The sequence below is a fragment of the Littorina saxatilis genome, linkage group LG6, assembly GCF_037325665.1.
Source record: "Littorina saxatilis isolate snail1 linkage group LG6, US_GU_Lsax_2.0, whole genome shotgun sequence".
NCBI classification, from domain to species: Eukaryota; Metazoa; Mollusca; class Gastropoda; order Littorinimorpha; family Littorinidae; genus Littorina; species Littorina saxatilis.
Window position 1 is genome coordinate 30,421,121 of NC_090250.1, and position 17,866 is coordinate 30,438,986.

Below are 17,866 nucleotides of genomic sequence, written 5' to 3' on the forward strand. Positions count from 1 at the left end.
AGCGATAACACATTGCGTTGTTATTTTATCGAATATTTTTCAATGTCAGTTTGTTAAGATTTGTTGCAGTGTTTGTCTACCACCATGCAGTTTAACCTCTTCCTATTAATCATTTTGTCCATGTTCGACTTTTAAGTTCACAGGTTGGCTTTGAGTTTTGAAACAACATGTAGCAGTAACTTTAAATATTCTTGTCTGATCAGTTTTGTTTCGAAAACAATGAACCAATGGTTTTCTTTGAAAAGTTAAATCATTTATGTAAATGATGCAGATAAAAGATACATGTTAGTATGTTGGCAAATAACTTTATTGTTTATCACCATTTGATTAAGTGATATTCTCTTTTTATAGAGAACACGCAGGAGGCTTACGAGATGTTCTGTCGTGAGTGCGGAGACACAGCACGTCGCTTGTTGAGTATCTGTGGGAATTGTGCACCACCAGACTCAGTAAGCATTGAGAACTACGAACCGCAAGTCTGCATCAAGTCAGTTCCTGAGCGATTTCAGCGCTTCCTGCCCGACCTTGCACAGAGGCAGAACTCAGCTGTCTTCCTGGACATGCTTGAGAAGTGTGCTCGCTCAATGAACATATCGACAGAAAACAAGTGGTGGGATGTACTGGTGTCTGTTTGGAGCGCTGCAGAGAACGAATGGAAGATCGCCTGCGAGGCCATGAAAAGCGGGCATATCACACTCGATGAGGCAGAAAAGCTCTTCTGCGTGATACAGAAGAACGACACGTGGTTGGAAAAATGCAACAGTGAGTTGGAGAGCATGGCCAGGGAGTGTGAAGGTAGCCCCAGATGGGTGGAGGAGCGGATGGAACAGTTCCAGTGTCTGTCTCAGATCAGTAGGCAGAGAGATGCCGCAAAGGTCTTGTGTCAGATCAAGGATGAGTTCGGCTTCACCGGAGACGTCGAAAACATTCGCAGCTTTCAAGAAGTTGTAAGTTTTTTTATGAATATATTTTTTAACTAGTTTTTATATATTTTTTAATTTTTCAGTTTAAAAAAAAAGTTTTACCTTAGTGTAATCTAGTTGACAAACGTGCTTCGTAATCCTGGTGGTTTATGATCATGATTTGGGATCGATCTTCTTCTAGTTCCAAAATGCACTTTGATTTTGGATGGTTCTGCAAGGATGTAAGGATGTGAGGATGTAAAATTAGTGTTTGGTATTCATAGTTCTATGACTCAATTTGTATTCTAGTGGGCAAAACCTCTTCATAACAGTTAACTCATTCGCTGCGTGTCGGAACTGGAATTCCGACACCTGTGTTTAGCGTTGGCTGCGTGCCGGTACTTGAGTTCCGACGGATATCACGAATTTTTAACGGTGTAAACGGTCCTGCTGACCAAGGGAAACAACCCCTGCAATGAACTTCTATCTGTCTACAGTGGTACCATTCACTGTAAACAGTTCCTTCCCTTAAATTGTTGGGATTAATAAAAATTTTGTTGACTGTGTGCGACCCACGTGTTTTGACTTTTCCAAGATGGCGGATCGTTCTGCTGAGACGTAGTAACTTGAAAAGAGTGCTAGAACGTGTTATTCAGTACGGTTCTGATCTTGACCTCAGTGATGATGATAGTGGAGATGATATTTTAGATTCTGGTGACGATTTTGTGCCAATGGACGATCATTTGGGTGATGATTCGGGCAATGCAAGTGTCGATCATGACATTGTGTATGATGAACCCATGACGTAGAAAGTTTTTTTGTTTTGCTTCAAATTGGATATTTTGCCTGGATATGAAGACAACAAAAGGTATGTACTTTCAAATGTTTCATATATTTTCTAAAAGAGTAAGTTCCAAACTTTGCAAAAACATAAGGTATGTAAGGTTATCTTGTGTTGTTGATTTTTAATAATTTTTTCAAAATGGCTCTAAATCGCGCGTTGGCAGGGAACACAGGGGAAATTTAGACGCGCAGCAAATGAGTTAATGTTTATGCGAGCCTTCTGTGAGATTTGTGAGCAGCTCCATTTGAATTTGAGTAAGTTTGAATTCTTTCTGCCTGCAGGACATGGAACAGCCCATCGCGAAACTCAACCAGTCAGTTGTGGGAACATCCAAGGCCCTTGAGGACATAGACAGCGACAGCGTGGTCAGCTTCAAACAGTTTGGCAGTGACAGATGCAGCAAGTTTGTCACCTGGGTCCGGGAGACAATGGCAGGAGGTGAGATACTGTTTATTGGGATTTAACCAGAGACTGTGTACTCGACAGTCCTTGACTCAACGTGATTGTGCAAACGAAGACGACAAAACAAATAACGGCGACGTTTTGAACCTAGGGTCTTCTTCAGGGTCAAAATGTCGCCGTTATTTGTTTCGTCATCTTCGTGAACATGTGAATTTAACAGTATGTTTTGGTCTTTCCAATTTATCGCTCTCACGCGAGTGAGTCACCATTGTTCTTATGCTTTCAACGTGATTAGATGTCAGTTGGTACTAGTCATAATATGTATGCATGCACACAGCGACACACTATAATGCAACCAATCCCACCTTTCAAACTTGGAAGCAGTCATGATACAAGTCGTTCTCTGTTTTTAGATGGGATGAAGGAAGTGAAGGTGTTTGTGGACATGGCTCTCAACTACGTGGGTGACGAACCCAGAGAGATGGACAAGGTTCGCAACCTCCGCGACGTTGTCACGGGGTATGCACCTCTCATTTTTCAATCCGGCAGTGACGCTACATTCCTTGATCGCTGTTCAGAGGTGGCAAGAAACATCCGAGGGGATAAGGCACTTCCAGACAAGCTTGTAAGTAAACTACTCATTGCGTATACTTTTGTGATGTCTGCACGCGTTTATGTATATCTGTGTGTGTGTGTGTGTGTGTGTGTGTGTGTGTGTGCTATTCCTACCTTTTCAGTGGCAATCTGCTAGCTCACTATCCTCTCTTTAAACAATTAATCTTTTAAGGCCAACCTTAACATATTTTTGAACAGGTGTTTAACTGAATACTATGATTTTAAAACATTTTGGTATAAGAGTTATGAAGAAAACAAGTAGACTATTTACTCCTGTTTATTAAACATTATGCAATGCATTTTGCAGGATAGCACAGTGGATTTGGTTGACTGGTTTGACAACATCCACAAGTTCCACGGATCAGTTGAGAAGACAGCCATGGCCCAAGTTGACAGCATCACGGCCACGGGAATCCTCAAGATCGGCAGACTGCAAGAGCAACTCCAGAAGGGAAAGGTATTTCGAGATCTGAAACGCCGGAAAGTATCTAAAGGCTCCCCTGGAAGGAAACATGATGCTTTGCAAAAAAAACACATACGTTGGTATTTACAAAGCGAAATGAATGGATGTTTCATATGAAACTGTGAAGAGGACTCATTTACCTTGACAATTATCCAAATACTTACACCAATGAAAGTTACTGAGTGGTACCCCAAGTAATCCCGAGAAAAGTGTGAAGACTTAAAGATAGGAAATGCATGCTTCTGTTTGCTTAGTTCTGTTGCACCTGATCACAGTCCGTAAAATGTGTATCAATTATGGTTCCACTTTCTCTGTCCTGAATGATATAACACAAACAATGGTGATTAATGGACAGTTGAATAAAATGCATTTCTTGACACTCTCAAGCACCTCGACCTATCGGTATTTAACATTAACGAACACGGTAGACACCAGACCAATGATAGTGAATAGATTAACTCTTATAGCTCCGGATGGGTTGCTTCTTCAAAGATGGCAGGGAACTCTTGTGGCAGGGTCATCTTCTCTGTTCTTTTTCTGTCACAGGATCTCAGCTTCAGTGACGTGATTTGCCTGGAGGTTCCAGAAAAGGAAGAGGGTAAATCCAAAGGAAAGACATACAGCTACCAAGATTTAGTTGATCTTCAGAGCAGGCTCATGCTTGTGGTGGGGCAGGAGGAAGAAGGCAAGAGCAACGTTGAAAGATTCATCTCGGTAATTGTCTTCTTCCTTGATTTGAGAGCATCTGCTCTGTTCTGATTTAAGCTGTCTCTTTCATAGTGTTGACTGTTGAAACACAGAAAATGCTTCCTATTCTGTTGTTACTGTTTTCTAGGTTAAATCACAATACATTTAAACTACTTTTAGTTACTAATTTTGTAATGATGTGTTTTGTTAGTCATTTGAAGCTTTCTGCTCATCTTTCTCAGTCAATCTTTCTCAGTTATTTTTTCTCCAGCGGCCCGTTCTTCAGTTTTTGACTCACATGCGAAGCAAAAGTGAGTCTATGTACTCACCCGAGTCGTCCGTCCGTCCGTCCCGCCGTCCGTCCGTCCGTCCGTCCGGAAAACTTTAACGTTGGATATTTCTTGGACACTATTAAGTCTATCAACACCTGATGTGGCCTGATGGTGTATGGTTACAAGATCTTCAGAAACATGTTTGGCAACTTGACCTCACTTCAAGTTCAAGGTCACAGGGGCCGTAATTGTTGTCTTAAAAACGACCATTTTTCACATTTTCGCATTTTTTTCTGAAGTTATCGAGAATGACAACCTTAGCTATGTATGCTATACAGGGCAATGTAAGCCCTATCTTTGGACACCAGTTTGGTTGACCTTGCTTCAAGGTCAAGGTCGCAAGGGTCCTTTAAAGTTGGATTGTATACATAGTTTGAAGTGACCTTGACCTTGAACTATGGAAGGTAACTCTTCCAAATCTACATATGTGTGAGGGAAATACATTATACTTACAAAAGTGAGTCTATATACTCACCGACATCGTCCGCCTGTCCTTCCGGGCGTCCGTCCCCCCCGTCCGTCTGTGAAACCTTTAACATTGTATATTTCTTGGACACTATTAAGTCTATCAACACCAATTGTGGCCTGATGGTGTATGGTTACAAGATCTTCAGAAACATGTTTGGCAACTTGACCTCACTTCAAGGTCAAGGTCACAGGGTCCTTCAAAGTTGAAATGTATATATTTTGAAGTGACCTTGACCTTGAACTATTGAAAATAACTCTTCCAAAACTACATATGTGTGAGGGAAATACATTAGATCTTCAGAAACATGTTTGGCAACTTGACCTCACTTCAAGGTCAAGGTCACAGGGTCCTTCAAAGTTGAAATGTATATATTTTGAAGTGACCTTGACCTTGAACTATTGAAAATAACTCTTCCAAAACTACATATGTGTGAGGGAAATACATTATATTTTCATAATAACTCACATTAGGTTACATATCTTCAAGTTCCAGGTCAGTTTGAGTTAAACTGATATTTGTCAAAAAAGAGAAAACAGGCGCCAGACTAGAGAGAAGTCGGAGAACTGACGTTCCTTGTTCGACTCGATCCCCTAATGACCAGCGATTAGCATTTTAGGATGGAGAACCTTTTGACACAGTATGCACCATAACTTGGATGCAATTACTGAATGTGCAACTCACAATGGCATTAGTTTTCTGTAATTATTTTCTTTACTGAATAAATATTGTTTTTCTCAGTTTCATACATGTCAACCCCTATCAATGTTTTCCTGTATCACATTACCAAAAAACTGTATCATCAGGCCAAAAAACTGTACATAGCGCGCGGCACCGCGGTATTACCGCGTAAGGCAGAATTTGAAAGTTGTGTTTATGGTAGTGAGGTGCATGGTATAAAGATCAATCAATTTCATCATAAAATGCCAATCAATACTGATTTCAGTGCTTCTGTTCTGATAATGAACTAAAATCAGTATTGATTTGAATTGTATGAAAAAGTGATGTGTGCTTTCTTATTATCATTTCATGATTTATCTATAAACTATAATGAACACAGGCAAAATCCATTCTTCATATTCCTGATTTTATGTCCAGTCCCGGATTTTCCCGAATAGTGCAAAAGTTTCCCGATTAAACATTTTTCGAGTATAGTTAATAATGACTGGAGTGTATTTTCAAGCGCCTGTACTCGGCGTAGTTTCACTTCTGAAATCTCGTTTAGCGCGAGCACGGCAGTTTCTGCTATTAGGTTTAGTTCACAGGCACAGCCGGAATCTGCCCCCTTTATCACCCCTTCCTCAGTGCTAGGCCGCCAGCGGTAATTAATCACCCATCCCCCGGTTCAGCGCTGGCTACACAGTAGTGACTGTACAACCGCGCGATAGCACCACCCACACAAGCCATCTCAGCAGTAGAAGGCCAAGAGAAAAGCTCCCTTCTACTAGCAGGCCAGAGTGCGGCCCAGCTCAACCTCTCGGCAGCTACGCACTGCTATCTCTGCCTTACGAGTAAGCTGTGTGTTTTGAAAACACTTCTATCTTGTTAGTTCTCTTGAATTACGATGTCAGCATGTGTGTTATTTACACATAGCCTTGTAGTCAAGACCATAAACTTTCAAACGATACTAAATATGACCACTATGCTGTAGGTGTGCCACTGCTGTAGCCTGCTGAAAGAAGACAGACAGAGAACAGTACACACGGCACAATGTAATTAATGACATGTATTTGAGTGGCTACAGATCGCGCCACGGTCAACGTTTGAAGACAGAACAAATTAAAAACAAATCTGCAAGGTTAATGTTAACAGATGTTCATGCTGACACTTTGAAGACTTTTACCTTGTGTGTGTGAGGTATCTTTTCTTGAGCCCGCTTACAGGTATCCAAATAGGAAAACAGTATTCCAAAATGTCAGCACACGGCAGTTGTTGTTGTTGTTATAGCTAGTTTTACTTCCATGTATCTTGGGGTAGATTTAAAGAAGGTCACACTGCTGCACAAAATAACTGAGTGTGATGTCACTTGTAATAATACTATGATTCAATCCTTTCTTTTCTGCTGAACAGTGGGTGAAAAATTTGCCTGTCACAACACAATGCCACACAAATGAAACACACAGCGTACATGTACTCTGATGATCAGAAACTAATACAAGACAAAAAATCTTCAAGACGAAACCACATGGAAAGTGCTCCAGACAGGGCTCTTCAAGATATAAACTAGATACAAAATCTGGTTCTGCTGTGAGGCAGTGGCAGGAAGGCGATTAAACCGTGGGAAATTGACTCATTTTCTGCTGCCAGCCAGTGGAACAAAGAAGGCTGAAGCCCCAGCGGGGCCAGGAATGTGCTAACAGATAAGCAGGGCAGGGGCTGCCTGGGCAGGTGCCAGCAGCAAACTAAATCATGCTGTCTGTGAAAGGGGGAACCGCCGTGCGAGGCTTCGTCACACAAACGCTGTGATCAAAATCGAAACTAAACGAGAATAGGCGAGATTTGTGGCTAGCGCATGCGCTTCAGTCGAATGTGGATGAGAAGCAGAAGAAGAAGCAGCAGCAGACGACCACAAAATGAAGAAAACAACGGTCCAGCGCCCGAAAGTTCTTGTAAAATTTGAAAAGAGTTACAAACAAGAGTATGACTTCATCTCCGAATCGACAAGACGCGGCATACATTTCGCGTTTTGCACCAAGTGCCGCGAAGATATCAGCATCGGACATGGACTCGGAGGCCGGGGGGATATTGAAGCTCATTCAAGAACAGCAAAACATGAACGGAACCGTGATCGGAAACCGATCTCACGCTTTTGTCCAATCGGAATATTTCTCCCCCCTCCCCCTTTTTTTTTTACAAATGTCATTTTTGAAATTTCCTGTATCAATGAAGTTTTTCCGTATCAATCCCCGTGATACGCCGTATCACTCGAAAATCACGAAAAAATCCGTATCCGATACGGGAAATCTGTATCAGTTGGCAACTCTGCAGTTTTATTGTAAAATTATTCTGAAAGAAAGATCAAGGTCTGTTCAGCATGTGAGTCGTGTGGGCTTTGCCCTTCTTGTTTCTTCTTCATTAAAATGTGTAAAAATTACTGTTTTGATATTTTGTTTGCCAAAGTTCTCTTTCACATCTCAATTTTTGTAGACACACAGCTGCTGATTCCATTTCAGGTCATGGACAGTGTTGTGCGTCTAGTGAAGACGTACATCGAGCTATGTCGAAGTGGATGTCTGCTGTTTCTCAAATGGGCAGCCAAGTTCTTCTTCGACACTGCTCGTGGTGTCTGCTGCATTGTGGAATTCTTTCAAGGGGAAGAGACAGTGACAAAACTGAAAGGCAGACAGGAGTCACATTCCCTGGAACAATATATGGCGAAGGTAACAATGTAGAAAATTCATGGATCTTAGATACAAAGAATTATTTCAAAACTAAGGCCCATGATTATGCAGCAATTCATTCCGATAACATAAACTTGAAACCGACAGAAATCTCAGCCTTTATGAAGTAACATTTGCACTTGAAAATTGTCTTTAGGTAAGTTTGGAATTTACTAGGGTAAAGGAGTACCTGATTACATTTGATAAAGGCGAGATCCTAAAAACTCCTGTCTTTTCTGTTTGTTTGATCATTATAACTAAGCACAAGGTATATGTGTAATATTTCATATTACTGCAAACACGTTTAGGTGGCTGACTTCCTCGATCGCAGCCTGGACAGCTGGCTGCTTTACGTGTCTGAGCAGCGTGGGCACTACGAGGAACTGAACTTGTTCACCATGGACCAGCTGGTCTTCCTTCAAGAAGAGCTTGCCATGATTCAGTATGCAGGTGTTGTGTCTCGTCATGTTTATCCGCTCATTTCTCTGCTCCTCCCTCGGTGCCCAGAGGACATCTTGCAAGATGCCGTTGAGCAAGGTAAGTGAGCTTGATTTGAACATGATCAGTTTTGCCGATGTTTCTTTCTGGTATTAAAAATGGTTATGCATGTGGGAATTGGCGCCAACCCTAGTTTACATATATGTTTTCCATGCAGGTGCCTCAACTTAGATATGCCAATTACCTTCTCTAGGTTTAGCACACAGTCACAAGATTTGAATACATTACGAATATCCAATCACACCAAGACATCAACACAGATATTGCCATGCTATGAGTCGGATCAAGTTATTTGAATATGAAATTGGGATTGACATTCTCATTTGCTTCAAGTGAGTGATAAACGCATATTTGAAATGTTTATACACCTTGTGACATGCCCTAATCTTGAAATTGTTTAGAATGTAAGCTTTTGTTGCTATGCTGATAATTTCTCGTCCTACCTAAGCCTGACAATTAGCCTAATCTATATTCTGACTTATAACAGCATATGAGCCAGATTATTTAGATTGAGGCATTACTTGAGCTATTTACTGCTGTTTGATGGAAGTGTTTAAAAATGAGATGTCGTTGGTGCGTGTAGACGGGCGGGGTGGTAAGACGTCGGCCTCTTAATCGGAAGGTCGAGGGTTCGAATCCCGGCCACGGCCGCCTGGAGGGTTAAGTGTGGAGATTTTTCCGATCTCCCAGGTCAACTTATGTGCAGACCTGCTAGTGGCTTATCCCCCTTCGTGTGTACACGCAAGCACAAGACCAAGTGCGCACAGAAAAGATCCTGTAATCCATGTCAGAGTTCGGTGGGTTATAGAAACACGAAAATACCCAGCATTTGCTTCCTCCGAAAGCGGCGTATGGCTGCCTTAATGGCAGGGTAAAAACGGTCATACACATAAAATTCCACTCGTGCTTTGTACGTGGGAGTTTCAACCCACAAACGCAGAAGAAGAAGAAGTTGGTGCGTGTATTTATTTGCTTACACAAAGTAAGGAATCCTGGTTTTAAGGATATATTGAAACTACACATTGCAGACACCATTTGTAGTGGTTATTTTGCAAAATATTGACATCATTGTGCCACTTGTAACAACTATGGCTATTAACTTTGACAACTATGGTTATGTATTCAGTTTCAAAAGGGCCAGTTACCACTATTGCAGATCTTGCCATAATTAGCTTATTGTAATAATTATAAGTAATGGATATACATTATCAGTCATTTGCATAATGTAGGCAAACTAGAAAACTTTAACTATAGTCTTTCAGAATCCCCGAAAACAAAATGAAGAAAACTTGGCCAGAAATAATTGGCCATTTGGTATTAGGTATGTTTTATTGTCCTTTGGGTATTCTCTCTAAGGAATTCAGGATAGCGTCGAAATAATGCACAGAGAAATCTTAAGACAATCTGCGACAGTGAAGTACTATTTATCTCCATGATCACTTGTTGTTGACATCTTTTGTTGACTGTGTCCTTGTAACCTTTTGTTTGCCCATTGTGTATTCCCTTTCAGCGTCTGCAATGGACAGCAGGCCAAACACCACCGATGAAGGAGACGAGGAAGAAGACAAGGACGCCAAGGAAGCTGCCCAGTTTATCCAGCACATGAAAGCAAACGGATTTTCCCAGAAACTGGCTGTAAAAGCCTTGAAAGACAGTGTCGATCCAACCGATTTTGATGAAGGTTAACTTTTTTTTTACTCTGACTTAAAGGTCCTTGTCTACATTTTTATACCGAAATCGCCATTTGACCATTAAAATGCAGAGTTTATTATCTACAAATATCAACAATACACCCCCTTTCAATCAGGAAAGACGAAGCCAGTGTAGCCGTTTGAAAATTCATTGTAGTATTCCAGCGTAGTACTCTTAGAAGGATATCCTTATTTGGAAAATGCCAAGCGCAAAACTCCTCTCAAATCCCGTGCGTTTAAAAAAAGCGTGGACAGCGCTCCAGTGTCAAACTGTTGCTGCACTTGTTTGGGCGTGGCTATAAGCATAGTGACATGAATTTGATTGGTCAGTATTTTTAGGCAAAGCACATGTTCTCATAAAACAGAAAACAAAATATTGGAAGCGTGAGTCACGCTACCCAAAAATAAAATCTTTTTTTACATTTTTTTTTCTATAACTTTTTTCCCTATGGTTCATTCATCATTTGACATAACTTTGTATCGAAATCTAACCATAAGATTATTTAAAAAAAAGCAAATATGTATACTGTTCAAAAAAAGAAACGCATAGCTTGTAATATTTGGTTAATTTAGTTATATGGCTACAAGGATATCCACCAAACTGCAGAAAATGTTTATCTGGTCGTCGACCTTTCGTCCATTGCCACAAGGGAGCTCTGCACGTGACGCATGCGTTATCAGTGGCTACAATGTCAAAATTGCTCATTTGGCATGACCACTCGTCATGCTTCAGTGTAATCTCGTCAAACTCGGGGAATATTGAGCTCTCACCATGTCTTCCAAAACCCATAAAAGCGGATTGTTCGCCACAAAGAAATCAGACGACAATTCAGCGACGAAAGATGGCCCGATTGAGCAGAGAAGACTGCCAAATTGCATTGGGTCGTTTACAAGCAGGCCAAAGTCAAAGTGCAATCGCCAGGCACTTCCACGTGTCCCAGAGCACCATCAGTAGACTGTGTGTCAGGTTTCAAGCCACTGGCTCCGTTGCTGACTTGCCACGAGCGGGAAGACCAAGGGCGACAACTGCTGCTCACGACCGCTTCATACGGCTCCGCCACCTCCGGAATCGATTCCTGTCGGCCTCATCTTCTGTCCAGGCTCTCCCCGGGCCACACCGATTATCGGACCAGACCGTGCGGAACCGCCTGCATGAAGCTGGTTTGAGAGCTCGCAGACCTCACAGAGGAGCTGTCCTCACCCGCCGCCATCGCCAGAACCGAGTGCAGTGGGGCAACCAGCACCTTCGCTGGACCGTCCGGAATCACTGGAGACACGTGTGGTTCAGCGACGAGTCCTACTTCTTGCTCCAGCGACATGATGGTCGGAGGAGGGTCTACCGGAGAGTAAACGAACGTTACGCGCCCAACTGTGTGGATGAGGCACCCGTTCATGGTGGTGGAGGCGTCATGGTGTGGGGGGCGATCAATACCGCTGGAAGGAGCACCCTGGTGCACGTCCAAGGGCGCATAACTGCCCAGCGATACGTGGAGGAAATTCTGCGCCCACACGCCCTTCCTCATCTGGCTGACCAGGATGCCATATTCCAGCAGGACAACGCTCGCCCGCACACAGCACGACTCACCACCCAGTTCCTCACCGACCACCATGTCCAGGTGCTTCCCTGGCCATCCATGTCGCCAGACATGAACCCGATAGAACACCTCTGGGATGAATTGGACAGACGTGTGCGCAGGCGAGAAGAAGCGCCGGCAAATCACCGCGATCTATTGCAGGCACTTCAGGAGGAGTGGGACACCATCCCACAGCAAGATATACGGCATCTGATCCAGTCCATGCCCAGAAGGTGCCGGGCAGTTGTTGCTGCTCAAGGCAGTCACACCCCCTACTGACTTGACAGCCTCGGCACCCAATCGTATTGATTGACTGATTGATTTGAAGATGCAAATGAACTGTGTGTGCATTCAACTGTGTCCATACCAAATTTCAAACAAATAATCTAAATATTGGATTTTCTGTTAATTTTTTCGAAAAATAAAACAAATTTGGCAAGTAGCAACTATGCGTTTCTTTTTTTGAACAGTATAGATGACCAGCCACACTGGCATGCTGTAGTCAACTTTTTTTTCTCCAGAAAATGAAATAAAGTTTGAGAAATATGACTTTTGGAATGAAATGTGGGTATTTAAACGTTTTGATTATTGATGTTTCGATGTTCTTTACATTTTAAAATCAAAAGAAAGAATGAAAACTGTTGCAGTGTCATGTGGGTTTGTTATGGTCTTAGGTCTGACCTGGTGCATGAGCCATGCTGATGAGGACGATGACGGTGCAGATGAAAAGGAGTCTCTCAGCTCTTCACAAATGGAAGGAACCATCGCAAGTGCTCTTCAAATACTGGACACCCTGTCTGGGTCAGTTTGATGAAACAGTCACAGAGTCACAAGTTGTGTTTACATCAAAAAAATAAAAATAAAAAAAAGGTTTTCTCCAATGTTTTTGTACCTGAAGCAAAGGAATGTTTTATAGCCTCTGGAAAGCCTCACATATGATGTAATTTTGGCTTTACAGCTGTCGTCTCCCAAGATCACGCTAAAGCCATTTATTAGTTGCACATTGATCAAATCGACTATTCTCACAGTGAACAGGACTTTTCTCACTGATTTCAGCTGGACCCCTTACACTTGGCACACTTATGTGTGTGTGTGTGTGTGTGTGTGTGTGTGTGTACTGATGTTTTTTGCTATTGTACATCGCCGTGAGCTCTGACGAGAAGGGGTGATTCATAAATGTTCATTATTATTATTATTATTATTATTATTATTATTACCTTTCATTGTCCGGTTTGTTCACACAAATTATGTTCTCAATGGGTGTTTGTCCTGGTTTTTTATCTTTGTTTTTTTTCCAGAGATCTTCTTTCCCTGGAAGTCCTTGCAACACATTTGAACGAAACATGGGAAGTGTTCTTGCAGAGGGTAAAGTTTAGTGGAGAAGACTTTCTCAGTCTTCCTCATCTTGGCAACATCCTCAAGATTCTAGCAGACAAAGGTATGGTTGATATAGTAGTAAATCATCAGAAATTGCATTTTGTAGAACATGTTTGCACTTTACAATGTCTTCCAGGTTGAATTCTGGCGGTGAGTTGAAGATATGTATTGAATTTTAAAATGAAATTTTATTCAGAACTATTTCTTTACCTTTTCATCTGAGAAAGAAAGGAAGGTAAGCGCTCTAAATCTGATAGCACTCTGCCTTATTTGTTTAAGATTTTTACTTTTTTTGACAGTCAAGATTTTTGCAAAACTGTGATGAGGACCACAATTGAAAATGTTTTTGTTTTTCATGACTCATCTGAACTATTTTTCAATCAAAAAAAGAAAAATAACATGTGTCGTTTGTTTTTCTCTGTTTATCAAGAGCTTTATTTCAATATATCAAAGTTGGAAGTTGATGTTGACATATTGTTAAACGTGTCTTTGGCATGCCTTTGGTTCTGCGTTTTAAATGATTCAGTAATACTGTTGTCTGTGTTTTTGACAGGAGTCTGCGAGTATGACAGAAAACTTCCACCACCATTGGAAACAGACGTACCAAACCTGATTGTCTGCCCACGAAGTATGAAAATACACCCAGTTTTTTGTCTTCTTCTCTGTTTATTAGTGTATTATTCTTTTGAGCGTTTAGGGTTTTTTGTTTTTCTGTATTTGGCGCACAAGTGAGAAGACAAAACAGTGCTGAAGCAGTTTAAAAAAAAGTTAAGTTCTTTTCATACTTACTAGTCATAAAATGTTGCTGTGTCTAAGTGTAAAGTAAACGGATGCTGAACTTTAATATACCAAGATTGTTATCATGCCCATAACTGGTCAAAAACATGAATGCTTATGAGCTAGCCAGACAGACGATGTGCTTTTGGTCTGCTAATTCAGAAGTTATTATGAGCAGGGGATGTCCTGAAGACAGTGACGAGCCTGTACATGTTTACCAAGGATGCTCCTTTGCCCCAGCCTGACGAGGTTCTGCTATGTACACCAAATACCACTTCAGAGGAGGTAAATCCACTCAGCTTACCTTGTTTATTTCTGAAGAGAGCCAGAGAGAGAGAAAGAGAGAGAGAGGGAGAGAGAGAGAGAGATAGAGAACTCGAACTAGAAAACTTTCGAACTAGAAAACTTTCGAACTCAAACTCGAACTCGAAAACTGTATTACCAAGAGAGAGAGAGAGAGAGAGAGAGGGGAGAGAGAGTTGAGTGAGTGTGTGTGTGTGTGTGTGTTTTCCCCTAAACATTTGTACTAAAAGGCAAGTTAGTTTCCCATGGGTAGTGGTTTCCCACTCAATTGAATAAATAAGAGGAGCAGTCTTTTGTGCACTGAAAATTACAATGTCGTTAAAGTAGTAATTAGCTGTGAGGCAAACCTAACTGACACAGAACATATGTACAGGTGAGTATGTTTCTGCGCCGAGCGTTCAGCGAGCCCTCAACACAACAGGGCAAAATTCATTGCCTTGCGTTTGCTGACTCTCTGGATTATGAAGTGGGGGAACGTGCTGAGAAGGACCTGAAGGAATTCATCTACACAACACGTAAGGCAAACATACTATTCTTGCTGGTTGTCAAACTTTCATAAAATTTGTATGTCTGTAGCAGCAATGTATAAAAATGTCCATTCTGTTCAGTTGTGCTCTTTATCTTCTGTTGAATTTTAAACGATCTGTGTTTTTGTCGTGAGAACATTTCTATCAACTCTTTTCTGTGATTCTGTTCGGGGACAGATGTGATATTCCAAAGATGCAAAACATGAGTACATGTACATGGAATAATAGCTATTTTTTAGTTTCCTTTTGTTGCCAAGATTGTTGTAAGTTTGTTTGAGTGTGATGGAGTATCAGAGTACTTCCCCTTGTCATGACAGCTAAGTTGTGTTTGTCTTCTTTTTGTTTTCTTTTTAACAAGAGTTGACTCTATGGAGTTTAGAAAGCTCTGGGTAAAAGTTTTTGTTTTGTTACTGTTATACTTTTCTGTTGAATGGGAAGGCCAGTATGTGTACATGCTATTTAATACTGCGAGTGAAATTAGCTCTGTTTTGACTGCCTTTGGTTCTAAATGTATATTCACACATTTTGGTGACATATTGAGCAGGATCAAACAAGTATTGTTGTCTGGACTAACTTAAAATCCAGTGGCACATACTAAAGTCATTCCATCTTGAGTGTTGACCTGCGGCTGGCCGCATAGACGCTTACTTTTAGCATGAAGATTAATATATATCAGTTCGAGAAGAGTTTGGCTGAGTATAGCTCAGTAATTAATTTGTGTTGTTTTGACAATTTAGTTGAGGTTGCCCCTATGTATAGCCATCAACAAAACTTAGCTTCTAGCTGAGTTATTGATGAGAGGATCTGCTGATGAGAGGGTACGTCTGCCTGTTGTCTTTTCTATAATTAAACTTATGATGTTTATTCTGGAAGGCAAAGCAAATATTGTTTATGAATTTTGTCTACTTAATTAGCACAGCCTAAGTTATTTGGCTCAGTTTTTGTCGATTGAATTTTCTCAGGTCATCCCTATCAGCTGGTTGTGGTGTGCACGTCTGAGAACGAGTTCAATGCTCAGATGACAGCATCACTGGAAAAGTATGGGCAATCACCACCAATTGCTGCTGCAAACGAAGCCAAGATGCTGGAATATCTTCACTGCAAGTTCACAGTCCCAGAAGATGTTGGACCCAATGAGTCTGCCGCATGCTTTGATCCAGACAGGTCAGTAGTACTCGTTGGAAGTAGATTTAGTTTGTCTTAATTCCAGGTGAAAGTAAAGGTTGCATTTGACTTGTGCATTGTTTGTTATCTTGGCAAGGAAAATAATTATTGTCTCAAGCTCAATTTGGCTTTCTGGCCTTTGTTAACAAGAGGAGGCTAATGTCAGTCTTCCGCATGCTTTGATCCAAACAGGTCAGTAGTATACGTACCTATTGAGGGTAGATTTAGTTCGTTCTTGATTCCAAGTGATAAGTGAAGGTTGCATTTGACTTGTGCATATTACATGTTATGTTGTTTTACAGAAGAAAATTTGGTAAAGACAACGAAGTCTTATATCAATCTCAGTTTAGCTTTCTGGCCTTTAATTGGTAACAAGAGGAGGTCTGCCTTTTTATAACCTTGTGATACACTATGGATACAAGTGCGGTAAGTCTGTCTTAATCATGCACTTGCGCTCGGAATCGAGAGGTTGCGTGTTCGACCCTGGGTCAGGCCGCTATTTTCTCCCCCCTTTCCTAACCTAGGTGCATGGTGGGTTCAAGTGCTAGTCTTTCGGATGAGACGAAAAACCAAGGTCCCTTCGTGTACACTACATTGGGGTGTGCACGTTAAAGATCCCACGATTGACAAAAGGGTCTTTCCTGGCAAAATTGTATAGGCATAGATAAAAATGTCAACCAAAATACCCGTGTGACTTGGAATAATAGGCCGTGAAAAGTAGGATATGCGCCAAAATGGCTGCGATCTGCTGGCCGATGTGAATGCGTGATGTATTGTGTAAAAAAAGTTCCATCTCACACGGCATAAATAAATCCCTGCGCCTTGAATAAAAATTGAAAAGAAAAAAAAAATCCCTGCGCTTAGAACTGTACCCACGGAATACGCGCGATATAAGCCTCATATTGATTGATTGATTGATGTATGTTTACTGCTATGTGTTTGCCTTTGAAATTTGTCCACATGTGTGTCGTCAGTTTTACACTGACCATTTTGCAAATGGTTGTGGATAGTATTTTTGTCAGATTGTTGGCACTACAAGTTCGACTAAGATGAATATTAGGCTTGTAGTGTTTTTATGTTTGATAATCCAACTATAACCTTTTTCTCTCTAGGCTTTGTGTCCGAGTGGTGAGGTCCGCCCGTTCTGGGATGGGGAAGACTTTGTACAAGAACCGGTTGGTGTCTCAGCTCAAGAACCTGGCCACAGATGACGATGATGAAGATAAAAATGTAGAAAGTGATGAGGATGTGGAAGACGATGATTTTGATGAGTCAGACATTTCTGAAGAAAATTCAGCAGGGAAGGTTCACGTGACTGTTCCGTTGTACCAGAAACAAGTGGAGTCCCACGAAGTGGCCGCGACACTCTTGCAGCGTTTACCTCCTTCGCGTTCTTCGCTTGCCAGGCTGATACACCTGGATGTTGCCTATGAGGTACGTAGCGCACCATTGGGTGTCCTAAAACGACAGGCAGAAGCCCTTAAATGTGTTCAGAAATGCTTTTAAATTTTGAAGAGTTTTGAATTCTATTTTCCCACTATAAAGCGCTTCTTGCTACAAAGAAGTACTTCATGAATGTGCAATTATTTTTGTTATACTTGTATAATTATTATATAAGATATTTAGAAAAAGAACACTATTACTGTTTTGATAAAGAATATGTCTTGTCAATACATTTTTGTGGATTTTGTAGATGTTTTTTTCAATAATGTATCAACACGTACTTACGTCTGTCTGTTAAGAACCTTTGGCCTATTTTATAATTGACGGAAAAAGAAACCGAAGAACGTTTAAAAGTTGTTATTATTTCCCGCTAGAACTGTAATACACAGAAACTTAATACAGCTTTTATCACGTGCGATAC

At 41.2% G+C, this 17,866-nt stretch overlaps 1 protein-coding gene across 1 annotated transcript in view; it reads left to right on the plus strand.

Moving 5' to 3' along the window:
- Positions 1–357: 357 nt before the first annotated feature.
- The window catches only part of LOC138968972 (E3 ubiquitin-protein ligase rnf213-alpha-like), a 158,840-nt gene continuing 141,331 nt past the window's right edge, over positions 358–17,866 (plus strand). The window contains exons 1-15 of the mRNA XM_070341658.1: positions 358–947; positions 2,028–2,184; positions 2,562–2,773; positions 3,071–3,220; positions 3,773–3,940; positions 7,885–8,091; positions 8,400–8,628; positions 10,100–10,270; positions 12,529–12,655; positions 13,153–13,292; positions 13,785–13,859; positions 14,187–14,293; positions 14,685–14,826; positions 15,801–16,002; positions 17,115–17,436. Coding sequence (XP_070197759.1) covers positions 375–947; positions 2,028–2,184; positions 2,562–2,773; positions 3,071–3,220; positions 3,773–3,940; positions 7,885–8,091; positions 8,400–8,628; positions 10,100–10,270; positions 12,529–12,655; positions 13,153–13,292; positions 13,785–13,859; positions 14,187–14,293; positions 14,685–14,826; positions 15,801–16,002; positions 17,115–17,436 — 2,982 coding nt within the window. The 5' untranslated portion in view covers positions 358–374. The remainder of the gene's footprint in view (positions 948–2,027; positions 2,185–2,561; positions 2,774–3,070; positions 3,221–3,772; positions 3,941–7,884; positions 8,092–8,399; positions 8,629–10,099; positions 10,271–12,528; positions 12,656–13,152; positions 13,293–13,784; positions 13,860–14,186; positions 14,294–14,684; positions 14,827–15,800; positions 16,003–17,114; positions 17,437–17,866) is intronic.